Consider the following 27,321-nt stretch of genomic DNA (forward strand, 5'->3'; position numbering starts at 1 on the left):
AAGGTTCATAAACAAATTAAACAAACAAGAAAAGCCTAGCATGAATGAGCCAATGATTTTCTTGACAATAATGTGGGACGGAAAACAAGGGGTAGTCCAACGGTTTATGATATCCTCCAAACAATCACTTTGAGATCTTTCCGCTATGTGAAAATGATTAAATTAAACTCCTCTTGAATATAATGCAATTTGTGTCTATCGTGCAAATTGAACTGGATGCCATAACAAGAAAAAGAAAATCACGTAGTAAATTTGCGTCTATATGTTCGCTGCAACTTCTATGGAGCTTTTGTTCCATGGAGTTTGATAGAAGTGGGGCCTCTCTTTTTTTTAGTTGAACTTTTTGATCGGGTCGGGTTAGTGTTTGAAGCGGGTTAGTACGAAAAAATGGTAGATATGGGTGGGTCTTTCTAATGAGTTATGTTTTAATTTTGGCCAATAAGAAGTTGTCACGTGTAATTTAAATAATTATTATTTTTTCGCATTGGTCTAATGGTCAAAGGGCATAAGTGAACCAAAAAAGGTGAATAAAGGGGTATTTTTAGCCCAATAGGTGGATAAAGAGTATTTTTAAACCTTTTCCAATAGTTTAGGGACATTTTTAACCCTTTTCCGTAAAAGGAACGATGGCACCAGATATAAATCTCCGACTCATCTAAAAGGATGATGTCTATTACTTACAGCCATAGAAGTAAGAGTGAGGCTTATCAAAATAAATCAATAGGTGGAGGAGATACGTAGCACGTATATAACAGTATCTGAAACATAAAATAAAAGGTTGAGTATAATTTTTATAAAATTGTACCTCCTAAATATCATTTAATCCTCCCAATAAGGTTTGAGGAAGTCTCCAAAACTTAAGGATACTTGCAATAATAACGATATATCATAAAGCATTTCACAAAAGTTCATTGTTCTAAGAATAAACTCTTTGTGAGCCAACTCATAAAACATATTAACTTTAACACTTTAACTTGAAAGCAAATCATACATTTGAAATCAAGTAAAACATACAAACATGAATCTTTATCATGGACACTTTCACCGTAGTTTTATGCATTCAAGAACATCTCATTCACTTTTTGGTATAATCTTAGCCGCAGGAATCACATACTTGAATATAACATAAAAGATAACATTATTCAATCTAGAATATATATATGGAATGGAAAGTATAGGTTGCTTGTTCATACGAACCTTACTCACATTTAAAACAATCTTCATAAACATCAATTCATGCATTTTTAGTAAACGTGTATGCGTCCAACTTACCTTGCTAGTTTAACCTTTCAAATACTTTCAGCCAGTAACAATCAATCTACATTAATACGGTCAATTTTGATCAACGCTTGTTCATAAAAATCCACATGACCTATTTAGGGCTTAGCATTGGAGACAAGCCACCCAAACTTTATTCCTTCAAAATTATGTAAAATAAATCTAGTATATTCGATTATGTTATGTTTGGAGATCTCTAGGTTACAAATTAGGAAAGTTAGTTGAACCCTCTAGACACTCACTTTAGTATGAGTGCTTGAGCCTGATAAATTGGGTTGATAGACGGGTTATTACATCGAGTAGGTAGAGTGTATTAATAAGTTGGGCCTAATTTCTAAGGCCCAGTTCTAGCAAAAGGGGCCCAGTCTGTAATATTCAATTGAGGTGTAATAAATATACGATAAGGAGCTGAAGATCCAGACAATTACCGGTACATTCTGTTATAGCTCCCTAACTACCTTTTCTCTTTCCTCCCCTCTTTCTCTCTCATAATCGTCTTCTTCTTCTTCTTTCAAGTATCATCTGTAACGTTAGCTTGGTGGATCAGTTGTAACTCATTTTCATTGATAGTTGAATAATAAAAGCTTGTTTCTCCATTTTTATCTTCTTATTTTTCTTTAGTTCTTTCAATAAATTTTAGTCTATTACAAGTTGGTATCAGAGCATCTTCCTGGCACCATGACAGTACCAAAAACTTGAGCAAAAGTTACAGAGGATAGTGTCAAAAAATTGAAAAGTCAATTGCGCAATTACATGGCAGAGACCAACAAAAAATTGGAGTCGAATGACTCTAAAATGTATGAATTAAATCATAAATTTGATTTGATGATGGATAAATTCTTCGCGAGCACGGATGTAATCTTAGGGAGTACTCCAACAAGTTCTCACACGATTGAAGGGTCTGGTAGGAAGGATGATGGAGACCCATGAAACTTCAACTGGCAGATTCCATTGAACAACTCTACCTCTAATATCGATTGCCCTTATTTTGAGGATTGAGATCCCAGATCTTGGCTGCAGAAATGTGAGAGGTATTTTCATTACAATCACATAACTTATTCATAACACAAATTAAAAAATGGCGTGCTACATCTAAATGGGAGGGCAGAAGCTTGGTATTTCTCTTACCAACTGAGTAGAGGCACTGTTAAATGGAATGATTTCATAGAAGAAATTTATAAAAGATTCAATGATGCTGATAATAACAACCTCAATTTGTTGGGAAAATTTTAAAAGGGTGGAACAAAATGAATGGGTATTTAGAGATATTTAAGGACTTGAAGGCATGGGTGTTGATTAAACATCCCACTATACCTGAAGAATTTTTCTTGGAGTTCTGCATTGAAGGACTTAAGGAAGAGATTAGACACACAGTCAAGAGCTTGATCCTTATCCCTAAGTCATGCTGTGGAGAAGGTTAGACACAAGGAGGAATTATTGGAGTCCATGAGCAGGAAGAATAGAGTTTATGGAGGAAGACAATCAACTCAATTTAGTACCCTTTTGCTAGTACTACAAGAAATAAACCCTCTAGGTTATGTGCAGAAGGAGGGAAGTCATCATGCATCAATCTCAGGGACCAAACTGTTTGAGGCCAGAAAGACCAGGAGAGAGTGCTACAAGTGTGGTGAAAAGTATTTCCCTGGGCATGTTTGTAAGAGTAAACTACTGAATGCCTTATCTGGTACTACTAATCATGAATAGTTGGAAATAGGACCTAATCAGGAGAATGAATTTTTCCCTGATGAAAACTCAGAAATAGTTATTGATGAGGCAATCAACCTCAATGAACTATCAGTAACTATGACCTCTACAACAATCAAACTGAAAGGAGTATATGGGAAACACGTGTTAATAGTTTTAGCAGACATTGGCATTACTCATAGATTCATAGCTAGTAGTACTGCCAAACAACTGTGGTGTGCAATCCAAGAGGATGTGCCTATGCGGGTGGCTGCTACTAATGGAGGACACCGGATGAGTTACCAATCTTGCCCTCAGCTCAAATGGAAGATTCAAGGGATTTATTTTGAGCATAAACTGAGATTATTGGATATAGGGGGTGTGATATAGTCCTTGGAGTACACTGGATGAGGAAACACAATCTAGTCTTGTTTAATTTTATTGGTTATAGATTGCAGGTGAGTGTGAAAGGAAAAGGGGTGGATTTGAAAGGCTACTATGAGGAAGGTAAGTTACAAAGTATGACAACTACTGGTGTAAAACACATCTGCTCAAGAAAGAGCAAGTATTATGGGCACATCTGTTCACAATCACCATCAAAATCACAGAAGAACATAAAGGCATACCTGATATGATCCAGGATGTAATTAATGAGTTTTGGGGAGTGTTTGTTGAGCCAAAATGCTTGCCACCAAGGAGGAATCATGACCATCACATTCCACTTAAACCTGAGGCAGCACCTGTCAGTATCAGATCATACAGGTATAATTACATTCAAAAAAATGAGATAGAGAAATAAGTTAATGAAATGCTTAGCAATAGTACTATTCAACCCTATCATTCCCATTCTCTTCCCTTGTGTTATTAGTCAAGAAACAAGATGGGAGTTGGAGGTTTTACATTGACTATAGAGAGCTAAATAAGATGGCAATTAAAGATAAGTTTTCAATTCCCTTGGTGGATGACCTGATGGATTAGCTAAATGGTTCTTGCATTTATTGAAAAATTAATATAAGAGCTGGTTATCATCAAATAAGGATGAAGGAGGGTGACATCTTTAAAACTGCATTTAGAACACATCTAGGGTACTATTAGTTTAGGGTCATGCCTTTTGGCTTGACCAATGCCCCTCCTACCTTTCAAAGTCTCATGAACCATGTGTTCAAGCCCTTCTTGAGGAAGTTTGTATTGGTATTCTTTGATGACATACTAGTCTATAGCTCTTCTATGGAGAATCATGTGTTACATCTCAAGAAAGTTTAGAAGGTACATCTTTATGCAAAGCTGTCCAAATGTACTTTTGGACATGATAGGATGGAATATTTGGGGCATATCATTTTAGGAAAAGGAGTTTTCACTGACCCTGCCAAAGTTGAAGAAATGATGAACTGGCATGTACCCAAGTCTGTTAAGGCTCTAAGGGGGGTCCTTGGTTTGACTAGCTACTATAGAAGGTTTGTTAAATTCTTTGGAATCATCAGCATGCTACTAACTAACTTGCTGAAGAAGAACTCCTTCCAATGGACTGATGAGGCAGAAGCTGCCTTTCAGCAGTTAAAGACAGCAATGTCAACAGTACTAGTGATAGGCTTGGTTGATTTCAAAGTCCTTTGTGGTAGAAACTAATGCATATGCTACCGGGACGGGGGCTGTACTAATGCAAGGAGGAAGACCTATAGATTTTTTCAGCAAGGCCTTGGCACCAAAGCATAGAGGCTTATCTACTTATGAGAAGTAATAAGTAGATATTACTGTTGACATGGAGACATTACTTGCGAGGGGAACATTTCATTGTTTAGACAGATCATCAAAGCCTAAAGTATCTACTAGAGTAGAAGGTAACTACAACCTTATAACAGAAGGAACTGACAAAATTGGTGGGACTGGACTATGAGGTTCAGTACAAGAAAGGGAGTGAGAATAAGGTGGCAGATACACTTTCAAGAAGGCAGGACGAAGATTCTACATTATTGGCTATATATACTATACAGGACACTTGACTGCAGGAAATTAACATCAGTTATGAGGATGATCCAATAGCCTTACAACTACTGGTGAGTTAACAGTTGCTCCTAGCAATAAGGTTGATTATTCATTGCATCAGGGAGTCATAAGGTATAAGCAGAAGATCTATGTGGGAAGGGACACTGATCTCAGGAAAATATTATTGCAGACTACGCACTATTCTACCATTGGTGGACATCAAGGCCATCAGTGTATCTATAAAATATTACAACTTCTCTTCTATTGTCCTAACATTAAAGGAATGTTTGTAAATGAGTGGATGAGTGTGATGTCTTTCAAAAAGTGAAGACAGAGAATATTCACACCCCAGGATTGCTTCAACCTCTCCCAATTCTAGATCAAGCCTGGCAAGACATCTCCATGGACTTTGTGGAGGGACTGCCCAAAGTTGGGAACAAAAATGCCATGCTAGAGGTAGTTGGTAGGCTCACTAAGTATGATCATCTTTTGGCTCTCAAACACCCATTTTCAATGGCTGATCTATTTCTCAATGAGATCTACATATTACATGGATTGCCCAGAGACCAGATCAATAGTATCAGATATGGATCCTATTTTCACTAGCCATTTGTGGCAACACCTCTTCAAAACTATAGGGACCAAACTGAATATGAGTATAGCCTACCATCCACAATCAAATAGGCGGACAGAATAACTTAACAGGTGTATAAAAACCTATCTGTGAGCAATGGTGTTTGATAATCCTAAGCTATGGTCCAAATGGCCCCATTTGGCAGAGTGATGGTATTATACAAATTTTCATAGTGCATTACAGACAACTCCATTTCAAGCCTTGTATGGGTATTCCTCACCCTAACTACCAACATGATCCTCGCCTAATGTCGGTCAATCACTAGCAGGGTTGAGTTTGGCTCAACTCCAGCACATGCTACAAACTCAAAAAGAAAATCTAAGTAGAGCACAAGATCACATGTAATTCTACGCAGACAGACTTCGGTCAAAAAGGATATTAGAAGTCGGGGATAAAGTCTACCTAAAGTTACAACCCTACCTACAGTATTCTATTGATGTGCGCAAAAATGTGAAGCTTTGCACCAAGTACTATGTACCTTATAAGATTGAATAGAAAATCGGGTCAGCAGCTTACTGATTGGAGCTTCCACCTGGGTCGCAACTTCGTCCTGTTTTTCATGTCTCAAGACTGAAACCCTGAGTTGGCCCAACCATAGTTCTGGAGCGACAACCTCCCCCCTGTGATGCAGATGGTCGAGTTTTGATTTAACTTGTAGCCATTCTTCGGCGCAAAATGGTCAAAATCACTAATGGTGTGGGAGTGAAATTGTTGGTTCAGTGGGCTAATCTGAATGAAAAGGAACCTTCTTAGAAGGACTGGGGTTACATCAAGAGTCGATCCCTTGAGTTTATTGCACAACATCAACCTTGAGGACAAGGTCTTTCTCGAAAGGGATGGGATTGTTATGTTCGGAGATCTCTAGGTTACAAATTAGGAAAATTAGTTGAATCATCTAGACACTCACTTTAGTATGAGTGCTTGGGCCTGATAAATTGGATTGATAGACGGGTTATTACACCGAGTAGGTAGAGTGTATTAATAAGTTGGGCATAATTTCAAAGGCTCAGTTCTAGCAAAGGATGTTCAGCATGTAATATATATATATATATATATATATATATATATATATATATATATATATATATATATATATATATGAATGAGTGGCTGGAGAAGCAGGCAATTACCGGTAAATTCTGTTACAAGTACCTTTTCTCTTTCCTCCCCTCTCTCTTTCTCCTAATCGTCTTCTTTTTCTTCTTTTTTCAGGCATCAACTGTAAAGTTAGCTTGGTGGATCAATTGTAACTCATTTCCATTGATACTCGAATAATAAAAGCTTGTTTCTCAATTGTTATCTTCTTAATTTTCTCTACTTTCAATAAATTCTAGTCTATTACATATTCTTAGCATTTACCCAAGCACTGAAGCCATTAAAGTAATACATAACTCAATAATCATGTCATATCACTAATCATCTTCTTCATCAACAAACCCAACAATTTCAGAACTCAAGATTCTATGGTTTATTCGATCTGTGAGTTAAATGATGTTTCTAACTCTTAAACACCTTTAATACCCTTACATCAATATAATTGGAGGAGAATTGTATTAATACCCTTACATCAATATTGGTTTCAATGTATTTAGGGGTTAATAATTGTAATAAATGAGTGGAATATACTTAGTGTTCTAACCAACTAGCCAAAACCCATAATTCCCCCAAAAATATATATAGTCCAGAGGAGCGCGGCCTATACGCTCCTGTTCTCTCTTCCTGGTTCTATTTTTGCACTTGCTCAAGTTTCCAAAACTCCTTATTAAACTTCAATGTTGACTTTTCTTTGATACTTTGCTCATTCAACCCACTTCTAAATTATATCATACGCACCTGAACATATCTCAATCTCTCTCTCACCTTGGTTAAAAGAACAGAAACTGCTTGACTGGGATATCACTGATCTCTGGCTAGTACTGTAACACTTTAACACAAAACATGTTCAGGATTAGTTCAAAATTTAATTACATAAATAAGGGATGTTGTTTAGTACTTTCCAAAGTACCATAAATCTGTTTTAATAAAATATTATGAGATGACACAAGTGGAAACATAGCTTCATTCATTAGGATTCAGGACCATAGCTGTCATTCAGAGTCCTGGGATTAACCCCCAGAGAACCTAATGAGATTTGACTCCATGTTCACAATATTTTGTTAAATTAAGGGAGGAGACTGGAGCTGTCATTCTATCCAGAAACTATCATCTTAGCAAAGGCTACTTGAAGATTATGAAGGGAAAACAAAGCTTCAACAATTAGAAGCTTTTTGAGGAAAGGTTGAATTGCAACACTTGGGCCAAGCCATTAAAACATGGAAAGTAGTTGGTCCTAATAGTGAGTTTCTGAGCTTCCAAAATTCAAAGAGCTTGGACTCATGTTTGTCTGTATGTCTCACTGAAATAGCAATAATATTTTGATATTGCCAATATGAATCCAAGATATCAAAGAAAACCACAGTTTTTCATGTGCTGTTATGATATCCAGCATCTTAGCTAATCCAGCAGATTCTTTTAAAATAAACACATTCTGTACCCCTTCACTTCTTGATAATGTACATTTCTGTACTGAATAATCGAAAAGACAAACCTAAGAAAAAATACAAAATCACATTAACTCGGGCATCGGCAAGATTTTAAAATTTCCAATGTACCAACAGCTTTAAAAGCTGTATCATACCAATTTACCCCACCATGCTCACCACTGTTAAGTAATCCAGCAAAACTGAAAGAATGCAGGATCTTTGCTTGTGCCAAGCACCAATTACAACAGTCAAAACTGAAAGAATGCAGGATCTTTGCTTGTGCCAAGCATCAATTACAACAGTCTAACTACGTCTGTTTTCTAATGTCAAAACTAACTTTACAGATAAAGAAGATTGGAGCCAAAAAAGGGAAGAAAATGTATGAAAATCCCCTAAAAACCACATTGCTTTAAGGAGCCCCAAACCTACCAAAGAAGGATATATAGGAAAGAAACTCGAAAAAATGACTGAAAAGAAAAGAGTTAATACTGAAAACTATCGAAGGGCTACCAAAATGTAATGGAAAATCGATTTGCTTATGCCTGCCAGCCTCAAAACTAAAAGACTGTCACTATTCGTTACAGGAGGATATACCCTTTGCATCCTCAATCCCAAGCAAGAAAAGTGATACCTCATTGTTTTTTTTCCCTAGGAGGGGCATTCTCTCATAGATTTACAGTCAACCTGAACAGTGATTGTCTTTTTGGCATTTGCTAGATGCTGCCTCCATCTCCAAACTTGTGAATTCCAATCAATAATTTCATTTCTTCTTTTCTTTGTGGTTTACAAATGACAGGAACAGCTCCTTAGTAGCTACTCGGCCAGTTAATTTGTGAATGTTGAGGCTGCTGATAGACAGTGGCTGTTGGTCCTACCATATCAACTGGACCAGCCATCGTCTGCGACTGTTGCATAAGTGGATGAACAGTCTGTGCAGTCACCGGTTGTGCTGGATGATAAAGACCAGCAAGGTTTCCGTGGCCAGGTTGTGCGGGAGTAAAAGCCACTTGACCCTGGGGTAGGTTATAAAAAGAACTTGCTTGCAAGCTGGATAAATCTCGGCCTGGAGTAATCCACACACCTGAGCCCTCACTCTGCAAAAACAAAATTGTTCATTTCTATAGAACACATTAATAAAGTAAAAACATAAGAGACGATAAACACAGCCAAGAGAGAGAAGGTCAGAATCAATGGGCTCAGGCCCTACATAACGATGCTATTTCAGAACAATCAACTTTAAACTTGGAAACCTTTATAAGAATTAAGAGGTGGGCATAGAATCAAGGTTACACGTTAAATTATCTCAAACAACAAAAGATTTGATACTTGTCTTTGTCACTACTCCAAAACTCAAAGCAACCAGTATACAAAATTATTTACCACATAAGTCAGAAGGATAAATCATAGCAAAAGCTCATTCATAAATTAGATTTCGAAATGAAAGCAAATATCTCAGTTTCAAAGGAGAAGCCTTTCCAGACAGACTGTAGAAACATGCCAGTTCAATTTCCCAATGTACAAGTCCCCACAACCAGCAGGTTGATTCAATCAAGAGCAAAGGTGTGACTGACAAACAATGTTACTCGACACCCGCACAAGAACAAAGGAATCGTGGAAACTTCCTCAAAAGGACTGCCATGTAACACAACATCTGTTTTGCAACCTTGAAGAAAGCAAACAAAAATTTAAAATGTTGAAGGCAAAGTCTACACAACACTCCAAGGGAACCCTTAGAACCTCCACAAAGGAGGACTGCCATCTAAAGCAAATATATATACACACATGCATAAACTATAAGAATACACACGCAAACATCATATATAGAAACTCCGGAAACTGCAGGAAAGTACATATATATTTATTTTTTCCGACGGTGGTATCCGGTCACCTGGCACACACCTCGACTATTCCACCGGGTACCTACTACCTCACACCAGTTCAGGTACTAGGTAGCTCTGCCCACCAATGCTTACGCAGATAAGGAATCACCCAGAGTTTTTTGTCTCCGCTGGGATTTGGACCCAGAGACCTCACGGTTCTCCTCCTACTTCATTGACCACTAGGCACACCCTTGGGTGCAACTGCAAGAAATAATACAATATGCAAAGCAAAATACAAAACACAAAAATCAATTGTTTCACCTAAAATTATGTTCCATAATTTGCTCTTCACTAAGACTACACTAAGCGTACACTAACGACCACTCAAAAAAGTGAAGATCATACTCCAATAAATATAAACACCATGATAGCAGTTTCCCCTGAGACACACAAATATTCACAGAAAGTCCAAGTGTCAATATGGCTCTCCAATGTAAGCGAAAAAATTTAAAGAATCATTGGTTAAAGTGCAGGGGCAGGAGATTTTCGAATATTTTAGAAATGCTTTAAAAGAGCAGAAATAGCCTCAAGATTTCTTTAATACAATGTCCATCCTCACTAACACACAAGTCCCCTGCCCAATAACGAAGCCATACTTTTCACTAAGGGGAGTCAAAATTTAAAAATAAATAAATAAACGAAGAAGTCAAGGGATTCAATGCATAATATATATTACATAAAAATTCTTAATTTTTACCTATCTAAACGGTGTATTTTTTCGGCAAAGGGATGTTAGACTGTCACACCTTGGAGCTATGTGGCTCAGCTACTGTCCCTCCACTCCCCCAAAAAACCCCAATATTGAGATCCAGCAACACCAAGTTTCTCCAGCATATATTGCACTCCCTCCGTTTCAATTTAGATGAGGTAGTTTGACTCGGCACGAAGTTTAAGAAAAAAAAGACTTGAAACTTGTGGTCTTAAAAGCTCAAGGGGTAAAAACTTTATGGGACCATGACAGTTGTGTGGTTATAAAAGCTTCTCATTAAGGGTAAATGGGTAAAATAAAGAGTTTAAAGTTGAATTGTTTCCAATTGTAGAAATGTGTCATTCTTTCCGGAACGGACTAATAAGGAAAGTGTGTCATCTAAATTGAAACAAAGGGAGTATCATTTTAGACAATATACAAATGAAAATTTACAATTACCATACTTATCCAAAAGAAAATTAACAATTACCATATTGCATTCGGATTAATTATCATATAATTATCAATTAGAAATTCAGAACTAGTTTCATCAATTCTCAGCTCCAATCAGTTTTCAGCCCATCATCATACTGCTCAAAGCATTTCAAGTTCTCAAGTAATGATTATTTTTACATGGTTTTCTTTCACTTTATTTGGCAAGGTTAGAATGATGCAAATATCTTTTCACTAGAGATAAATCAATATAGACCTATTACTCATTTCTCTTTCTCCATCCTTTTTGGGATAGCACCCCCTTGCTGCTGAACTCAGGGGTTGATCTTTCATCACTACACAATCTCTTTTGCTCACCGTTCGAGAACTTTAAAGATGATGCGAATAATGTCAAGTAAATATTTCAATAGTGAAAAAGATAATATTAACATTGATTTAAACTAAACACAAGATCAACCTGTTGTTGCCCATTCACGTGGACATTGTTTTCCTTAAATTGAGCAGCAGAAAGATCATCATTAGAAGCAGGGTTTCCAGCTGCTGTAGTTGAACTAGGGTTATAGTTGGCTGTGGAGGATCCATATGGCCCATACGAGCCAGGCACTCCACTGTGAGTTGAGTTTCCTATATTAGCTCCTGGCCTATATTGTGAAAGTGAGTATCTGCCAGCAGCAGCGGATGGTGGAGGTGGATATACGCCACCAGCCTGAGGTTGCTGGGGAAATGCACCATTGCTTAAGAATTGATGGATGGCTGTTGGTGGAACATAATATGGTGAAAAGTAGTGAGCGTATGGAATATAATTTGGAGGATAATGGGGTAGATGCATCCCTGCAGCTTGTCGAAATACAGGGAGAGGTTGCTGAGTTACAGCTGCTGAACTTTGCATAAGCCCAGGAGCTTGAGTTGCAAGTGGTGTTGGAGCCGCTGAAGATAAAACGAGAGTGTTTCCTCCCTGCAAATCATTCTAAATACATATCAGTAAGTATGTTAGTGTTGAGATTACCTGAAGTTAGCAAGTTCAACATCAAACAGGTGACCCAAGAAATAAACTATTTTTCTGTGCAAATTATTAACAAATAGATGTGCTATACTTCTGTGGAGAGTTATGATGGCACAAAAATCACCAGAACTTAAATAAAGTTTGTTCCGTCATAAATACAGAAGGGACTGCTAGCACCAAGCACACGATTTTACAGCAGATTGTCAAAAGCTATCTTGAATAGATTTACTATATACTTGGTGGCTCACTGCAACATCTAAGAAGAACTCATACCATTAGCATGAACCTTCTAGTGAATCGAAAATTAGTAAAACATCAATTTCAAACAGCAAAAGTAGGCATCTCAATACTTATAGACTAAGTTGCTCGGACACGGATGCGGTGTCCGACACGGGTGCGGATCTAGAGGTCGGATCCTTCGAGATGTAAATTCTAAGATTCGGAAATACGGATCCTAGTACGGATACGGGTGAGGGGATCCGGCTAAAAATAATTCAAAAAAATAAAAATATAAAAAATCTCTAAATTTTGAGAAATTTTGTAGAATACTTACGCATAGCTTGTAAAGTGTGGACTTCTTTTTTATTCTCAAGTTGTAGATAAGTAAAAAATTGATTTCCTAGATAAGGTACTATCAGTGTTGTAAATAGCGAGCGCTACGTCGTTAATAGCGTGCGGCGACGCGAGGCGAGGCAGCTGCACTTTTTTGATCTGTTGCGTTGAGAATCAGAAAAGGCGAGCGCCTCTGCCTGTGTAGCGAGAGGCACTGCGAGGCGACGCTATTTGAAAAAAACGGAAGAAAAGGCAGCGATTTAGATTAAAACACAAAATTAGGGTTTGGGTTTCACTTCTTCTCCTTCAGCGACGGGCAGCGACCATTTCTCAGCAGAAAAATTAAGACTTCATCTTCTTCTTCTTCTTCCATCATCAGCCATCAGCACACTAACTCAGGTATGTTATTTTTTTTTCTTTTCTTCTTCTTCTCCTTACTTCTTCTTCTTCTATTTCAGCTGTCTTTTTCTTTTTTTCTTCGCTCTAGTCGACTTCACCATTGCTGTCTAATTCTTTTTTCTTTTTCTTCTTCTTTCTTCAGTGATCAGCTCTTTCTTCTTTCTTTGCTCTGTTTTTCTTCTTCTTTCTTTGCTCTGTTTCGACCAGAGCTCTGTTTTTTTTTTTGGGTTCTGTTTTTCGATCAGAGGCAGAGCAGAGGCAGTAGCCCTTTTTTTTGTTTGCTCTGTTTTTTCAATTATAGACTTATAGTCTTATAGAGTAGAATTAATCGCATATTGACTTGATAATTTTATGAATCTACTATGACTATCTATTGAGTCTTTAATTTTTGAATTGATATATTTATTAATATATTATTGTTATTGAGTTTTTAGTTATATGTATATAATATTTTATGTTTTTGTATAAATTGTCACTTCACATCAAAAAGGCGAGCGCTTAGCTGCGCGCCTCTCGCCTCAGTGAAGCGGGCCCTCGTCGCTATTTGTCGCCGCACGCTATCCAAAACACTTGGTACTATTTGCTTCAAATTTACCCTAGTTTTGGTTCTGATTTAAGGAATCAAATTGTATTTCATCTCGAATTTTTCCATCCAACGTGGTCAAAGTACCCAAAATTGTTTGACCAGATTCGATATAGATCCCATACCCACACCTATACTAGTGTCGTGTCAACACGTGCGGCGCCTAAACTGCCATGTCGGAGCAACTTAGCTTATAGAACTTAGAAAGCATTTGCTTAAAATGACTCAGGCTTCTAAGAATACAACTCCAAAACATTTCATTAATGTTCACTACACTATGGAAATTATGTACAGTGTGAAAAGGATTTTATAATTCTCTAAAAATATCTCTGTCTTATCACATTTTCTTGAACTATACAAGTCATATAAGTTTATGTAAACAGTCAACCAACGAGAGACATTGAACTGAACCCTGCTAGAACTGCAACCATGATGATAATTCTGATTTGCACCAATAAGAGCTTTTCACTGGGTTTTTAGCAGAAAAATGAACTTTCCGTCTAAGCTAAGCACATCATTAGTAAAGGAAATTAAACAATGGATAAGTCAAGAAAGCAGAGAGGAAGAACTAATTACTATACAAGGGAATACAATAGACAGAAAAACAGTTGATGCGAAGAAGGGTAAGGGAAGCAGCGAGAGGTGGGTGGTTGTAGTTATGTGTGCTTCAAGAGTGAATAACCTGAGCACAAGGGATTGGAACTTCCTGGCAGAAGGACCATAGAGATGCTACAGCAATGATGAGCAGCGTGACTAGGTCACTGAGTTTTTTTTTTTTTTTTTTTTGATAAGTAACAGAGTTTCTACAGTTTCTACAGTTTACCATTCCATTGTAGACTCTGGTAATCATCACATTTGGCTATCATTGATCCAAGCTGTACAATAATGGCAACTATAGTCCTGTCTAGAGTACCAACTTTAGGAGGAAAAACAATTCAAAAATGGTTAAATCATGATAGATTTTAAGACGAAAAGTCCAATTTATTCCAACTCGTCTAGTCCAACTTTAAGGGAAGAGAAGACAAGAAACCAGAGGAGTGGGAATATGAGTAGGAGTGAGGTGACAAGCATATTCCAATACTCAGCCAAAGGCGTAACTGAGTTTCTCCCACATATATTCCGCAAAGGTATTGCTAAATACCAAATGTAGCGAAGCCGCCTATCATACAATTCCAAACAGAAACATTCATCTTTCTGTCTCTGGGATCATTATTATTTCACTTTACATCCATGCACTATGAAACCCTTAATAAGCTGTCAATTGCATTACTCTGCCCCCCCCCCCTCCACGTATCCCCCCCCCCTCCACGTATATTTTCCTGGATAAGAGTAATATAAAAAATAGAACATACTACCTGATAAAGTACTTTCATACCTCTTGGGCAGGTTGAGAAGTTTGTGGAGGCACAACTGAAACATTGCCATTGTACTTGGTAGAAACTCCCGCTGATTGAAAAGGTGAAATGCGGCCATCACCATCAGCACTGGAGCGGTAGAACTGGGCATAGTAGTTTGTTGGGTCAATTGGTTGCTGAACCTAGAGGAAAAATGAATTGTTTTAACAATTCTCGAGTATGAGAACTAAATTTTCTTGCATTGATAATATATTGATTCCACATGGTCTCAAACTTTTCGGGATATGTCAAATCATCCCGAACAACGTTATTTACTGCTGTCAAATATTTCCTACATTCAACATTAATTTAGACCCCACCTTAACTCAATAAAGCATGAGATTCGAGGACCTTGCCACTCACAAATGAGGTGAAACCAACACTGATGACACATATTATGAGTCCATGACAAGGTGTTAATCTAACTATGGATATTTTACCTACTGTACTTGCAAGTTTCTATACCAATTTGATCTAAATTGAAGCTTCAGAACCAGTAAAATGACAGTACATAGAAAAAGAACATCAGAGAATGAAGGCTTACAACAAAGTTTGGAAGACGAGAAACATCATGAGACTGTAATTCAGAGTTTTCAAAAGGTGCAAGCTGACTGCCTAATGTTGGTGGCACAAAACCAAAACTATAGTTGGGGGATGTACGAACAGCTGAATACTGATGGCCTCCTTGCAGAGTCTCTTGCTTAGATTCACTGTACTCAGGGACAGAAGGTGATACATCTTCTGGCTTTGCAGATAAATTCTCCTGCCCACTTGAAGGCGGAGACTGGTCAGAAAAATCTGCGGTGGTTGGTGGATTTTGATCACTGCATTCACTCATAAGAATGAAAAATGTTAACATCTTAACGTGCTAGAAATGGAAGTATATATCTAACTAACTGAGTCAAGTGTGATATAACAGCATTCCATCAAGATCTAAAATACACAGCTAATGGCAACAAGATCATATGCAACAGAAAATAATAGAAATAGGAGAGGCACTTAAAAGATGAAAGAAGAAAAAACGCTTTGAATAAGATATTTTAGGTCTCAATCTTCAAGAAGAATTATCTAAAAGCTAGAATTAGAGGATTCTATCCATGAAATTAATTCTCAAACCTTGTGAAAAGAAATATTTGAAATTCGCGTTTGTTTAAGATTAAAAAAGGTCCAAAAACTGTTTTTTGAAGTTGTGGTTTGAGGGTGTATTTCAAAGTATATTTTTCTAAATAATTAAGAAAGCTCTTCTTGTAAGCAGAACACACTCACTTCCACAAACTTTTTCTCAAAGAAACTACAAATATCCAAACACGTCTCAGTTTCAATATGGTTGTTCTAAAAGATTATTTCAAAAAAAACCTTTCCAAATGTTGTCCAAACTTCTAAGAAAAGAAGAAAACTAGGTCAGTGAAGAAGAAATTTGGAGAAGGCTTGCCTTTGGTTCCAGAAGAACCTAATCCGGAAATGATTCTGGGTGAAAGTTTTATGTTTGGATTACGGTTAGTTTGGAAGAATTGGTTTCAAAGTCAGATTTTGCTTAGAAAAAGATTTGTTAATCAGTTTTGGGTTTCCAAAACCAGATCAAGTTGGTTTCAACTTTTCTCAAACCAAACAACACTTGGTTTTAGTTTTTGGAATGCTTTCTGAACCATTGCCAAAACAACACATAGCTGCCAGCTGTCTCAAAAATTGAAGACCGAATAATGAGCACTTGAATCTAAATTGCATCACTAAATTTCAGTAACTAAAATTTTTCAATCTCCAAAATATTGAAAAAATATATTACTTGAATTATATACTGAAACATATTTGAATATCTTGTTTAATATTACTGCAAAACTGGACTTTAAAACAAACAATTCCCTCCTTACCCCCTATAATGCTTAAAATATCTTTTGTAAGGTAATAATATACAACTCAAACAGGAGAAGCCCCTTCTAACAACGTTGGCATCCACCAACTAATTATATGCATTTCTCTTCTAATTGCCGTGTAATATAAAACAGCAAAAACAAGACATTCCAGATTTTCCTAACATCTATACTTCTAACAGGAGAAATATTACTGATACTACTCATCCTAGTCCTAGACTCCTAAAGCTAAAAGAAGAGCAACTACCAAAAGCTTTCACAAGTCATAAACAGGGGAGAAGAGGGATTGAGGGAAGAGAGACCATGAGATGACGGACCTGGAAAATTGCTCATTTTCTGTTTCTTCAATATCCTCAGAAGTTCCAGAAAGTGATGGAGTCTTTTCATTCTCAGCAGCATTGTAAGGGCTCACACCTAAACCCAGGCTAGCTTCAAAACTTCCAAAACAGAACCCAAGTTTTTCAGCCTCAGGCACATGAAGGTGGTTAGGGATAATAACATGCTGAATCTCTGAAATATGTGATTTTTCTAGCTTCTGCAGCAGTTCCGAAGTCCCTTCCTTTGATTCAACACTGACAGACGGAGGCTGCGGTTGTGTATCGACTTCAGCAGAAACTGTAGAAAGATCAGATGAACTAGCAGATGTAGCTTTACCCTGAGCAATATTATTGTGTGTAGGCTTTGGCTTCCATTCCTTACCAGGACCAGCTGCAGTGAAATAAAGAAGACAGGTGTTTAGCTTCAGCATGACAGTATGAATGAATATGCATGTAAGAGACCCTAATTGCTACAATTCCACTGAAATCAAATTTAACAAACAGCAACAGTATCAGAACACTCTAAAGCAGCAAACAATGGAGTTATTGAGTCAACCGGAGACTAAGAGTAGTCAACATCTGGGAATGACATTTTTGGGTTTCCTTATTCCAGAAATACAAAGAATAAGTTTAAACAAAAATGACACCTGTACAGTAAACCAGCAGACATAGCATGGACCAGGTACACGACTTCACTAGCAACAACCACCATTCTGTTTTGGAAAATTAAAGATTACTGGTACACTAAGACCCCCAAGTAGGACTATAGACACAAGGAGGAGATACAAACCAAAAATGCAAATATATGAGAAATTGAGAAGAGAATCGCAATTGCAAATGAGAATAAGAGATGATCTTTTTACCTCTCAAGTTAGACCAACAAAAACACCAACTGGAAAAAACCAATCACTCAGCACTAGAAAAATCAATATGAAAAGGTTCAAAACTTCTTACCAAACACAAAAAGGTAAAGGTACAAACCGTAAAATGCAGATAAATGAGAAATTGAGAAGAAAATCGCAATTGCAAATGAGAATAGGAGATGACCTTTTTATCTCTCAAGTTGGACCAACAAAAACACCAACTGGCAAAAAAAGATCACTCTCAGCTCTAGAAAAAATCCATATGAAAAGGTTCAAACTTCTCACAAAATACAAAAGGAGAAGGTACAGAAAGCATTGAGCACGTAATTAGAGGGCAAAAATGGAGTTCTTCAATCATCAGGTAAGAACCATTATTAACAATTATAGTAGCAATATCAATTAAAAGAGTTTTTCGGGGGGGGGGGACAATATACTAATGTGTAGAGTAGTCAACTTGTAAAGTACTATACCTTTTTGTGGGCCAACCAGTGGACGGTTGTTGTAATTAGATGAAGGCCTACTAAGAGAAGAAGCACCCTGAGCCGATGAAGCACATTGTGAGGAATCTGGAAGCTGATTCTTTCCAGGCCCCTGGAATTTGCTTGACATTTTTACTTGCACAGTCGAACTTCTAGAGTCAGAAACTGCTGTACAGGCATAGGCAGAAACAAATACATAAGCTTCATTAACTGGACGAGAAATAAGTATGTCTTCCTAAAAACCCAAACAATGACAATCAAGTTCTCAGACAAATCTTCACAGGCTTACCAGTGGTTGCCTTGCTCCCGATCGAGTTGGTAGGGACATGATCAGATGACACACGCTGGCCACCAACTTCCCTTCTAATTGTGCCTACTGCACCAGGGAGTCGTGAATCATGAGATGGCAAAAGAACAGGATCTGATGCTGAAAAATAAGCTCCTGACGAAGGTGGTGAAGACAAGGAGGTTGAAGAGTTGCTGGAGTTTGGCATCTTCTGTCCAAGTGTATCCCTGGTTCCTACAGACACTCTAGGGCTTTTGATCACATCATGACTTGGAGAGTGCAGTGGTTCCTCCGACTTGACAGAGCCAGCACCTGCAGTGGCTTCAGATTGCTTAATCCCTCTGCCTGCTGATGCATGGGCATCATGTACAACACTGTTACTCCCAAAAGCTACAGCACCAGGCCCATTGGCTCTGGAACTTGATGAGCTGCAAAAGAGCCAAAAAAGTTAGGTCACAGAAATATTCAAACTATGTGTAGGAAACAAAAACCATATTTTGTAATCTGAAGGGGTTTAACAGTGGCAATTCAAGGAGCACACATATGCTGTAATGCACAGACGGAGTAAAATCCAAAAACATCAATAACACCTTATAGTATTCTTCGTCTCAATAGTTGGTACGGAAGATGGCTTGACACTCTTGTCAGAAACTTGACTGCCTCCATTTTCCTTATCAGGTGCAGAGTTCCTTCGACCACCAGCATCTGACCAAACATATACACACCAATTATGAGTGGATAGGAAAAGAGGGGCTCATAAGACTCAATCTGAAAGATATAGTGAAAACTCTCCCAAGGTAAAGGAGCAGGTCTCAGTAAGTTATGTTAATTGTTCAAAGCCTACTCGCTGCCAAAAAGGCAGAATATCAGTCCTCTTTGTTACCTTTTGACCAGTGTTACTTACGAAAGTTAAAAGTGAGAATCAGTTATAATTTGCGGCAACTTATAATGTGCTTAAATATATCAGGCAAACTGTGTAAAACTGTCTGAGATTGTTGATTAGAAGCAGCATCAAGATCACAATAACATAAACTGGTATTAATTTGGATTCTTAGAGATGCTTTTGTCATTTTGCACAAAGCGTGAACGAAATAAAAAAGGAAAGTAGGTCAGCAATTTAAAAATCACGCAAAAATCATGTTATCACAAGAATGACAAATATGAAATCACAGGCAGCATAAGAGATCACAAATACAGGAAAATACAACAAAATGGATGTTTACCAAGCGAAACATGGCGAGAAGTGAAGTTTCCCCGACTCCCCTTGTTTCCCCTCCCCTGCATAGCTGGTTTCCACTTTGGCTCAGCAGACTCCTTGTTCAAATTCTGCACAAACGCAAATCAAGTTGGAGTATAACAATTCAGGAACAGCATGTAAAAGGACAAGGAAGCATGTCATCCTAACACTCACATTTATTGGGTCGTTAAGAGAGAACATGTGAAGAAATTAAAGCATCGTGCTGATATGAAAATTGAACTATACCATGGAATTCTACAGGAAAAGAAACTCATTTGACATTCATGGGGTCAACAAGAGCAAAAAATGAACTAATACAAACCAAGGTGCTCATGCATACTTGCACATTCCGGATTTTATTGCATTAATCAGGTTTGTTATACGAAGTAGACATCCTCTGCACCATAAAAATACATGATTTTTTCGCAAATCAGCCAGCTGAGTTGCAACTTAGATGACAGTGGGTAATAGCTTAGGCATTCACACATGCAGAACAGCATCATCTTAGCAAAGAGGTTTAATTGAGATGGTACATTACATTCTTTTTAGTGTCGGGCAATAATTGCTCCACCACCCTAGGTTCAATTTTGATCCATGAATCTGCATCAGCTAATATATCACTTGTCGATATGTACGTTAACCTCTTCGGACACCTAGAATCAGCTGAGGCCTTAATTAATGAATCCCCCACCCAGAAAACATAAATAAATTAATGGGGGAAAATTAACTTCTAAACCACTTTTATGAGAAATTTACAGGCAAATCAGGTCAGCATTACTTTATGCCCAATGGGTCTTTGTGGAGAGTGTTTGTAAGCATGAAAAATAGTCACTAACCATACCTCTCTTCTTCTATCGCGTTTCCTTTTTACTTCATGGAATGTATCTGTAAATAACCCCTCAAATTAGATGAGTAAAGAGAAAACAAATTATATATTTCCATAGCTAGGAAAGGAAAAGTAACAACAACAACAACAAGAGTCTAGCTGGGGCAGTATGCGTAGCTTTAAAAAGAACTAGTCGCAGAGAACATCAAAATACAGAACACACAAAACAAGACCAATCTATGCATTTTTTTTACGAGAAGGCTTGCAAATTTCCAATTAGACTTGTTACCTTGAAACCCATAGGTTACTAGTGCAAGTAACTAAAATTATTAAAAAATCAGCAAGACAAGATAATGGAGCAAGCGAAATTTTCCGCTCCTATATTTTGAAGGTTCGGATTTCTATGAGAGAATGCGTTGGATCTAACCGTCATAAATGTAATAAAGAAAACAAGAAAGAAGAACAGTTGACCCTCTTAATTGCTTAGTTACTATAAAATACAAAATTCATCGACAACTCCGCCGTGCACCAAATAGAGGATGCAAAGTGTGGCTAAACCTTCTCTATAACAAAATATAACTGCAAAATGTTATCTTTGAACAAAAAATGTAGTTCAAAATGTTATCAGCACCAACCGGCTTACTTTTTTCTCCCTTATTTTACACGTAGCTCGGGCCGACTATATGAATTCTTTGGGCCCTTTCTGCTATAAAAAGTTTGTCTTTGACACAAATCAAGGATTCTCCGAAACTAGAGGGTTCTCTCAACGTAATCGGCATAAAAAAAATTCATTTGGGAGGGGGAAGCCATCTCTGTTTAAAAAAAAGGGAGGGAATAGTACCAAAATAATTTAAAGACCATGTTTTTACACACACATATATATGCTCAAAACAATTTTAACAGCCTGATAAAGTCCACCATTGAAACCCAATACAGTATAAGACACATGCAAATAAGGAAAATAAAAGAAGAAAGACATCAAAAATAAAGGCCAATATTCAGGAGAACAAATAGAATAAAAATCTGTCACCAAAACTCACTGTAGAGAGTAATCAAGACAGAAAAGGAATCATAAAAAATAAAAAAAAGGAAGATCAAACATCATATATACATAGCTAAAAATATGTGTGTGTATAGAGAAGCACATATTTATCTGACCCTGAAAGAGGAGTTTTTGGGCAGTCTCATTGGGATCCATAGAGCATTCTTTGAGCATTGCATATATCTCATCCTCACTATGATTCCCAGTGATCTCTTTTATATTCTGAATCGTTTTCCGAACACTGCTCGGAATTGAAACCCTAACCCCTCCAACAACAACTCCACTACTGTTGCTGCTACTCATCTTCACCACCCCTCCCCAATCACCTACCCCACAAACAATTTTCTTTCTATGTATATATATACCTCTTCTATATCTATCTATCTATATATATATATATATATATATATATATATTACTGTATCTCTATACGTTTAGAGAGAGAAGAAGAGAGAGAGAGAAAGAGAGAGGGAGGGAGGGAGGAGAGAAAGAGGGAAAAGAGAGTAATTGTATTTGGGGAAGAAAGAGAAGACTTGGGAGAAGGGTTTTGAATATGAATTTTATTGTTTCATTTTGTTGATTATAGAACTGTCCACTGTGGAACAGGGGTGCTGTCCTTTTTTTCGTCTTTTAATATTGTTTTCCCTTTTGAGAGTTTTAATTTGTTTTTTTACTTTTTCGTTTGGAAAAGGGTGGACCCCTTAACTAACATATAAACAGAGAAATTGAATCATATTGCTATATAATATAATGTGGCATGTAATTGCAATTATTAGGTAATAATTAGTGGTAAGTATCTAGAGGTCTTAAGTTTTGAGTCATCTTTGATAAAATAATATTTTACTCTTAAAGTGAAATTTGCGAATTAATCGAACCCAAAATGAATATTGAACATCAAATTAAAAATACTTAATAACTATAAGTTCGAGTAAAAAGACCTATGGACATTTCACTACTTATTTGTTATTACATTTTCTTCAATGTTCTAATTTTTAGTTTTAAACTTTTTTAGTTAGCTTTACTAGTTTTTTTCTCAATTCTTATTTTTGTCCTTTACTAGTTGGGTGACTAATATGTCATAATTCGGTTACCTGGTCACACACTGCTAACATAGTGTAGTCAAATTATATACTTCACCTACATTAAACATGTCAATTCTTGTCTTTTGTGCTTTTTATTATAAAATAAATAAAGTGAATTAAATGAAAAATCAACATCATAAGCATTATCTATTACTATGTGTGAAGAACGATTTGTAATGATCAGAAACAGTGAAAAAAATAAGTATTCAATAGTTTTCATATAATTTTATAATTAGATCATGTGACAACTCGAATTAAATAAAAATTTAGATAATCGAAATGTAATTCTTAACATTTAATTTTTATAGAACTACCAAATAAGTAGGTGAAAAAGAATCAGATTCATATTTTTATATCTCATTCAGTCGACTTGAAAATTTTCCTTTTCTAAAAAGCATTTTAAAATTTATTTTCAAAATTGATGGAACCATTAATAAACAAAAGGGAAAATTTTGTGAATGCTCTTTATTGAAATTTTGTCAAAATTAATTTGGTGACTAAAAGATCACCATCATAGTTTGCATTGCAGTAACATAATTTAGCTCTACTGATCCACTTCAGTCAAATTAAATTTCTTTCACTATTTGCTCTTTTAAAGTTGAAATTGTGGTTCTAAATTTTTTGTTTGAGAATAATTAAATAGTTTACATGTTCTTGCATGTATAATACTTAGAGCTTTGTCGGGGCAAGAACTATTAATTGGTGTCCACATGGGTTCCCAATTGGCAAGGTATATAGGTGGATGTGTTGCTTAGATGGCATGATCAAATATTGTCTCACCTTTTTTATCATAATTTTCAAAAGTTAATTAAAAGGAAAATTCGAAAAAGAAAAAAGAAGAAAAAGAACAAAGATGCAGATTGGAATCTAAGTGCTAATCTGCAAATAGAGCAGCACACAATGTGCATGGATCTGTACACTTTTTTCCTCACTAGTGTAATGGTGCAACTTTTGCATATTCAATATGAGAATTCCTATAATTTTCAATGAAAATATTCTTGTTCTCAAACACACACGCAAGTGTTCGTGGTCGTACAAGTCATATAGGATTATAAGTCAAAATATCGTACCCACGGGGACTTATGATTAACTATTTACTAAATTAAACTAAGACAATTAATTTATTCAAGCAATTTTCTAAAGTGTGATTATTTATCTATAATTAATCTAGAGTAGCAAACTAAAAAATTAAAAGAAATGAGTCGGCAAATTTAAAGACGAATTTAATGGGAGAGAATATTTCAAAACTATGGGTTAGCTAACAATCCCGTTGAGTCTTTTCACTTAAATTGTCTAATTAATTTATCTAGTTTATTGATTGACAGGGTTGATATTACTCGTAGTATTCTACCGAAGTACTACTCGCCTATTCAAGTTAGGATTAACAAGAACGCATTAATAATTCATGTATAGTAACCAAGAAAGGCGATTAGGTATATCTCTATCATAACCGCAAATTCGTTCCCAATACTCAGGTTCAAGATCTTGCTCTACTCAATCTTATATGCAATCTAGAATTTCCTCTCCCGAGTTCTATCCTAAATTCATAAATAGTATTTAATTGGTGATCAAGCAATCAAATAATTAAGTGCAAGATTGAATAAACAAACTAATATGATAAAATAATAAGAATAATTCAAGTTTCAAACTACAACGTTCATGTAGCACCCACAACTCTAGAACTAATGAACTATAAAGTTAAAGGAAGAGAAGCGAAGAAAAACTAGTCGGAAGCCTCTTCCAAGCGTGGTTTGCATTCCCCCACGTAAATTCTCCTTCAAAGTATGTTCGATCTCCCCCAAATTGGATTTAGAAACCCTTTTATACAAGTTGGGGGCATGTAGGGTTGAAATCATCAAGTACCAGCCGAATTAGGATAAAATCCGCCCTTCAGTGTCTCGCTTGGCACCTGGCGCGAAGTTGGACAGTGAACTTTTTAGCCTGTTGTCAACAGCGTTTTAGTTGGTGCCTGGCGTGAACTTAGGCACCAAACTCGTACTTCCTCCAAATTCTTTCGTTTTTTACTTCACTTTGCACGCAAACTTTTCAAATCACTTCCAATTGACTCCTACACATATAAACATCAAAAGAATTAGCTCAACTCATTGCAATTACACATTAAAACAACAAAAAATAGAGCAAAATATGAGGCGATTCATATACAAAAATACATGCTTTTGGCCGAACATTAGATATCTTCGAGAACACTATCTTTCAAGGGGCATACCAGTAACTTAGTTAAAATATATTATTTTCAAATCCAAACATATGCTATTAAACAATTTATTTTACTAAATATGCGCTTCACTCTGGAAAATTTAAGTTGATTTTAATAAAAGTCGACTAGGTATTTCATTTATGAAAATTACTTAGTGTTCTGTATCAAATTTTACCATAAAAGAAATACTTTAATTAAAATAGGGAAAGAACAAGAATCATAAAAGCTGGTAAGCTAAAATGTTTAAATGGCTATAACGATAATGCATGATACCTATATCCGCGTTATTATTAAAAGTTAAATAATTAATTCAAAAACTAATAACATATTAGATTAAGTAAAAATTAAGATGATAAGCATTATTACCTATCAAATGTAACAATTCGATAGCAAACAAGAATGAACGAATAATGAATATTCAACACTTGTCATAAAATCTATAATTAGATTATACGACAACTCAAATCAAATAAAAATTTAGATAGTCAAAATATAATTTTTATTATATGTGATGACCTGATAGGTCATTTATAGTTTTACTCTTCATTTATGTGTTCCGAAACCTCAACTAGCTCCGTGTAGTCTTCCTCGATTTGTGTGCGTAGTCCGTGTCCCTTTTCCAGAAAGTTTTTATGAGAAAATTGATGAAAATGTGAAATCGTGCCTTAAAAGTCATTTGAGTTGACTACGGTCAACATTTTATGTAAACGGACCTGGATCGTGATTTGGCACTTATGCCTATGTTCGGAACCGAATTCCGAAGTCCCTAGCTTGATTTAACGTAATTTGTTGAAAAGTAGCAATTTAAAGGTTTAAAGAATTCCTAAATTTGACCGTAAGTTGACTTTGTTATTATCGGGTTCGGATTTCGATTCCGGAACTTGGTATAGGTTCATTTCAGTATTTATGACTTGCATGTAAAATTTGGCGCAAAACGGAGTTGATTGGACTTAATTCGGACATCTGGTTGTAAAATTTCATGTTCTTAAGTTTCTTTGAAAATTTTAATTATTTTGGTGTCTGATTCGTAGTTCTAGGTATTATTTTGGTATTTTGATCGCGCGAGCGAGTTCATATGATGCTATTACATTTATGTGGATATTTGGTTTGGAGCTTGAGGGGCTCGGGTGAGTTTCGGATAGACTACTGATGATTTTTAAACTTAGAAAAATTGCTGGTTTTTGGAGTCTATTGTTACCTGGTGCGTTCTTCTTCGCGATCGCGAAGATACTCCCACGAACGCGAAGAGTAATCTGGGCTGGGGAGGTTTTCCTCTATGCGAATGCGAGGATGTGTATGCGAACATGAAGCTATGGTGGGATCATCCTTCGCGAATGCGACCAGCACTACGCGAACGCGAAGAGCAAGGGACCTGGGGGGTGAGGTTTGTTCTACGCAAACGCAAGGGCCTGGGGGAGAAGCCTTCGCGAACACGTGATGAACCTCGCGAACACGTAGGCCATTCTGGCTATCAAGCCCTTCGCGAATGCGTCAGGCTCTTCGCGAATGCGAAGAAGGCCTGACGCCCAGTCTATTAAATATCCCAAAGACGATATTTCACTCATTTTTCACCATCTTCTCAGTAGAGCTCGGCCTAGAGGCGATTTAGAAGAGATATTTCATTACCATTTCATAGGTTAGTGTACTTAAACTTATTTTCTTTCATTTCCATCGACACTCATTAATTTCTAACCTTGATTTATGCTCATTCGTGGTAGAAAATTAGGTATTTGAGTAGAATTGAGATTTAGACCTCAACTTGAGGTTGGATTTTGAAACTAATCACATAAACGAGCTCGGGGGTGAATGGGTAATTGGGTTTTGATCCGAATCTCGGGTTTTGACCATGCGGGCCTGGGGTTTACCTTTGTTGACTTTTTGAAAAAGTGTAAATATTTTTAACTTTATGTATTGTAATTGATTTTTCTAGCATTGTTTGATGTTATTGAGTCAATTTTGGTTAGATTCGATTGGTTTGGAGGCAAATTTTAGAAAAAAGGCCCCGGTTTATCTTTGATTTACTTGCGGAGCAAGGTAAGTGTTGAGTCTAA

At 36.6% G+C, this 27,321-nt stretch overlaps 1 protein-coding gene and 2 long non-coding RNA genes across 7 annotated transcripts; 1 reads left to right on the plus strand and 2 right to left on the minus strand.

Moving 5' to 3' along the window:
* Positions 1-1,848: 1,848 nt before the first annotated feature.
* Positions 1,849-6,614, minus strand: LOC104103837 (uncharacterized). The gene is made up of 3 exons (XR_687991.4): positions 6,057-6,614; positions 3,588-3,701; positions 1,849-2,292 (listed from the first exon to the last, which is right to left on the minus strand). It is a non-coding gene; the product is annotated as an uncharacterized lncRNA (long non-coding RNA).
* Positions 6,615-8,222: 1,608 nt separating this feature from the next.
* On the plus strand, positions 8,223-8,470 carry LOC138891495 (uncharacterized). The gene is made up of 2 exons (XR_011407759.1): positions 8,223-8,347; positions 8,403-8,470. It is a non-coding gene; the product is annotated as an uncharacterized lncRNA (long non-coding RNA).
* On the minus strand, positions 8,302-22,508 carry LOC104103838 (GBF-interacting protein 1-like). Of its 5 annotated transcripts, XR_687993.4 has the most exons (12): positions 22,087-22,508; positions 20,944-20,987; positions 20,089-20,191; positions 19,456-19,570; positions 18,869-19,293; positions 18,571-18,747; positions 17,238-17,628; positions 15,597-15,876; positions 15,034-15,195; positions 11,579-12,088; positions 10,000-10,181; positions 9,073-9,194 (listed from the first exon to the last, which is right to left on the minus strand). XR_687993.4 is itself a non-coding variant. In XM_033658102.2 (11 exons), exons 1-11 carry the CDS (start codon positions 22,271-22,273, stop codon positions 8,907-8,909), a joined length of 2,667 nt encoding a protein of 888 aa, XP_033513993.1. In that variant the 5' UTR covers positions 22,274-22,506; the 3' UTR covers positions 8,302-8,906. The 5 variants fall into 5 exon arrangements, 4 of the variants coding, with proteins under 4 accessions (XP_033513993.1, XP_009610069.1, XP_009610070.1 ...); XM_033658102.2 differs by lacking the exon at positions 10,000-10,181 and having other exon boundaries at positions 8,302-9,194; positions 11,579-12,076; positions 18,571-18,744; positions 22,087-22,506; XM_009611774.4 differs by lacking the exon at positions 10,000-10,181 and having other exon boundaries at positions 8,302-9,194; positions 18,571-18,744; positions 22,087-22,506.
* Between the last annotated feature and the right edge of the window lie 4,813 nt (positions 22,509-27,321).

Source organism: Nicotiana tomentosiformis, chromosome 5 (assembly GCF_000390325.3).
Source record: "Nicotiana tomentosiformis chromosome 5, ASM39032v3, whole genome shotgun sequence".
NCBI lineage: Eukaryota > Viridiplantae > Streptophyta > Magnoliopsida > Solanales > Solanaceae > Nicotiana > Nicotiana tomentosiformis.

Coding starts and splice junctions, on each gene's coding strand:
- LOC104103838 (XM_009611773.4), bottom strand. CDS start 22,273: ATGAGTAGCAGCAACAGTAGTGGAGTTGTTGTTGGAGGGGTTAGGGTT. Junction 15,196..15,596: donor CTCGTCTTCCAAACTTTGTT/GTAAGCCTTCAT, acceptor TTTTTCCTCTAG/GTTCAGCAACCAATTGACCC. Junction 9,195..11,578: donor ACGTGAATGGGCAACAACAG/GTTGATCTTGTG, acceptor TTGTTTTTGCAG/AGTGAGGGCTCAGGTGTGTG.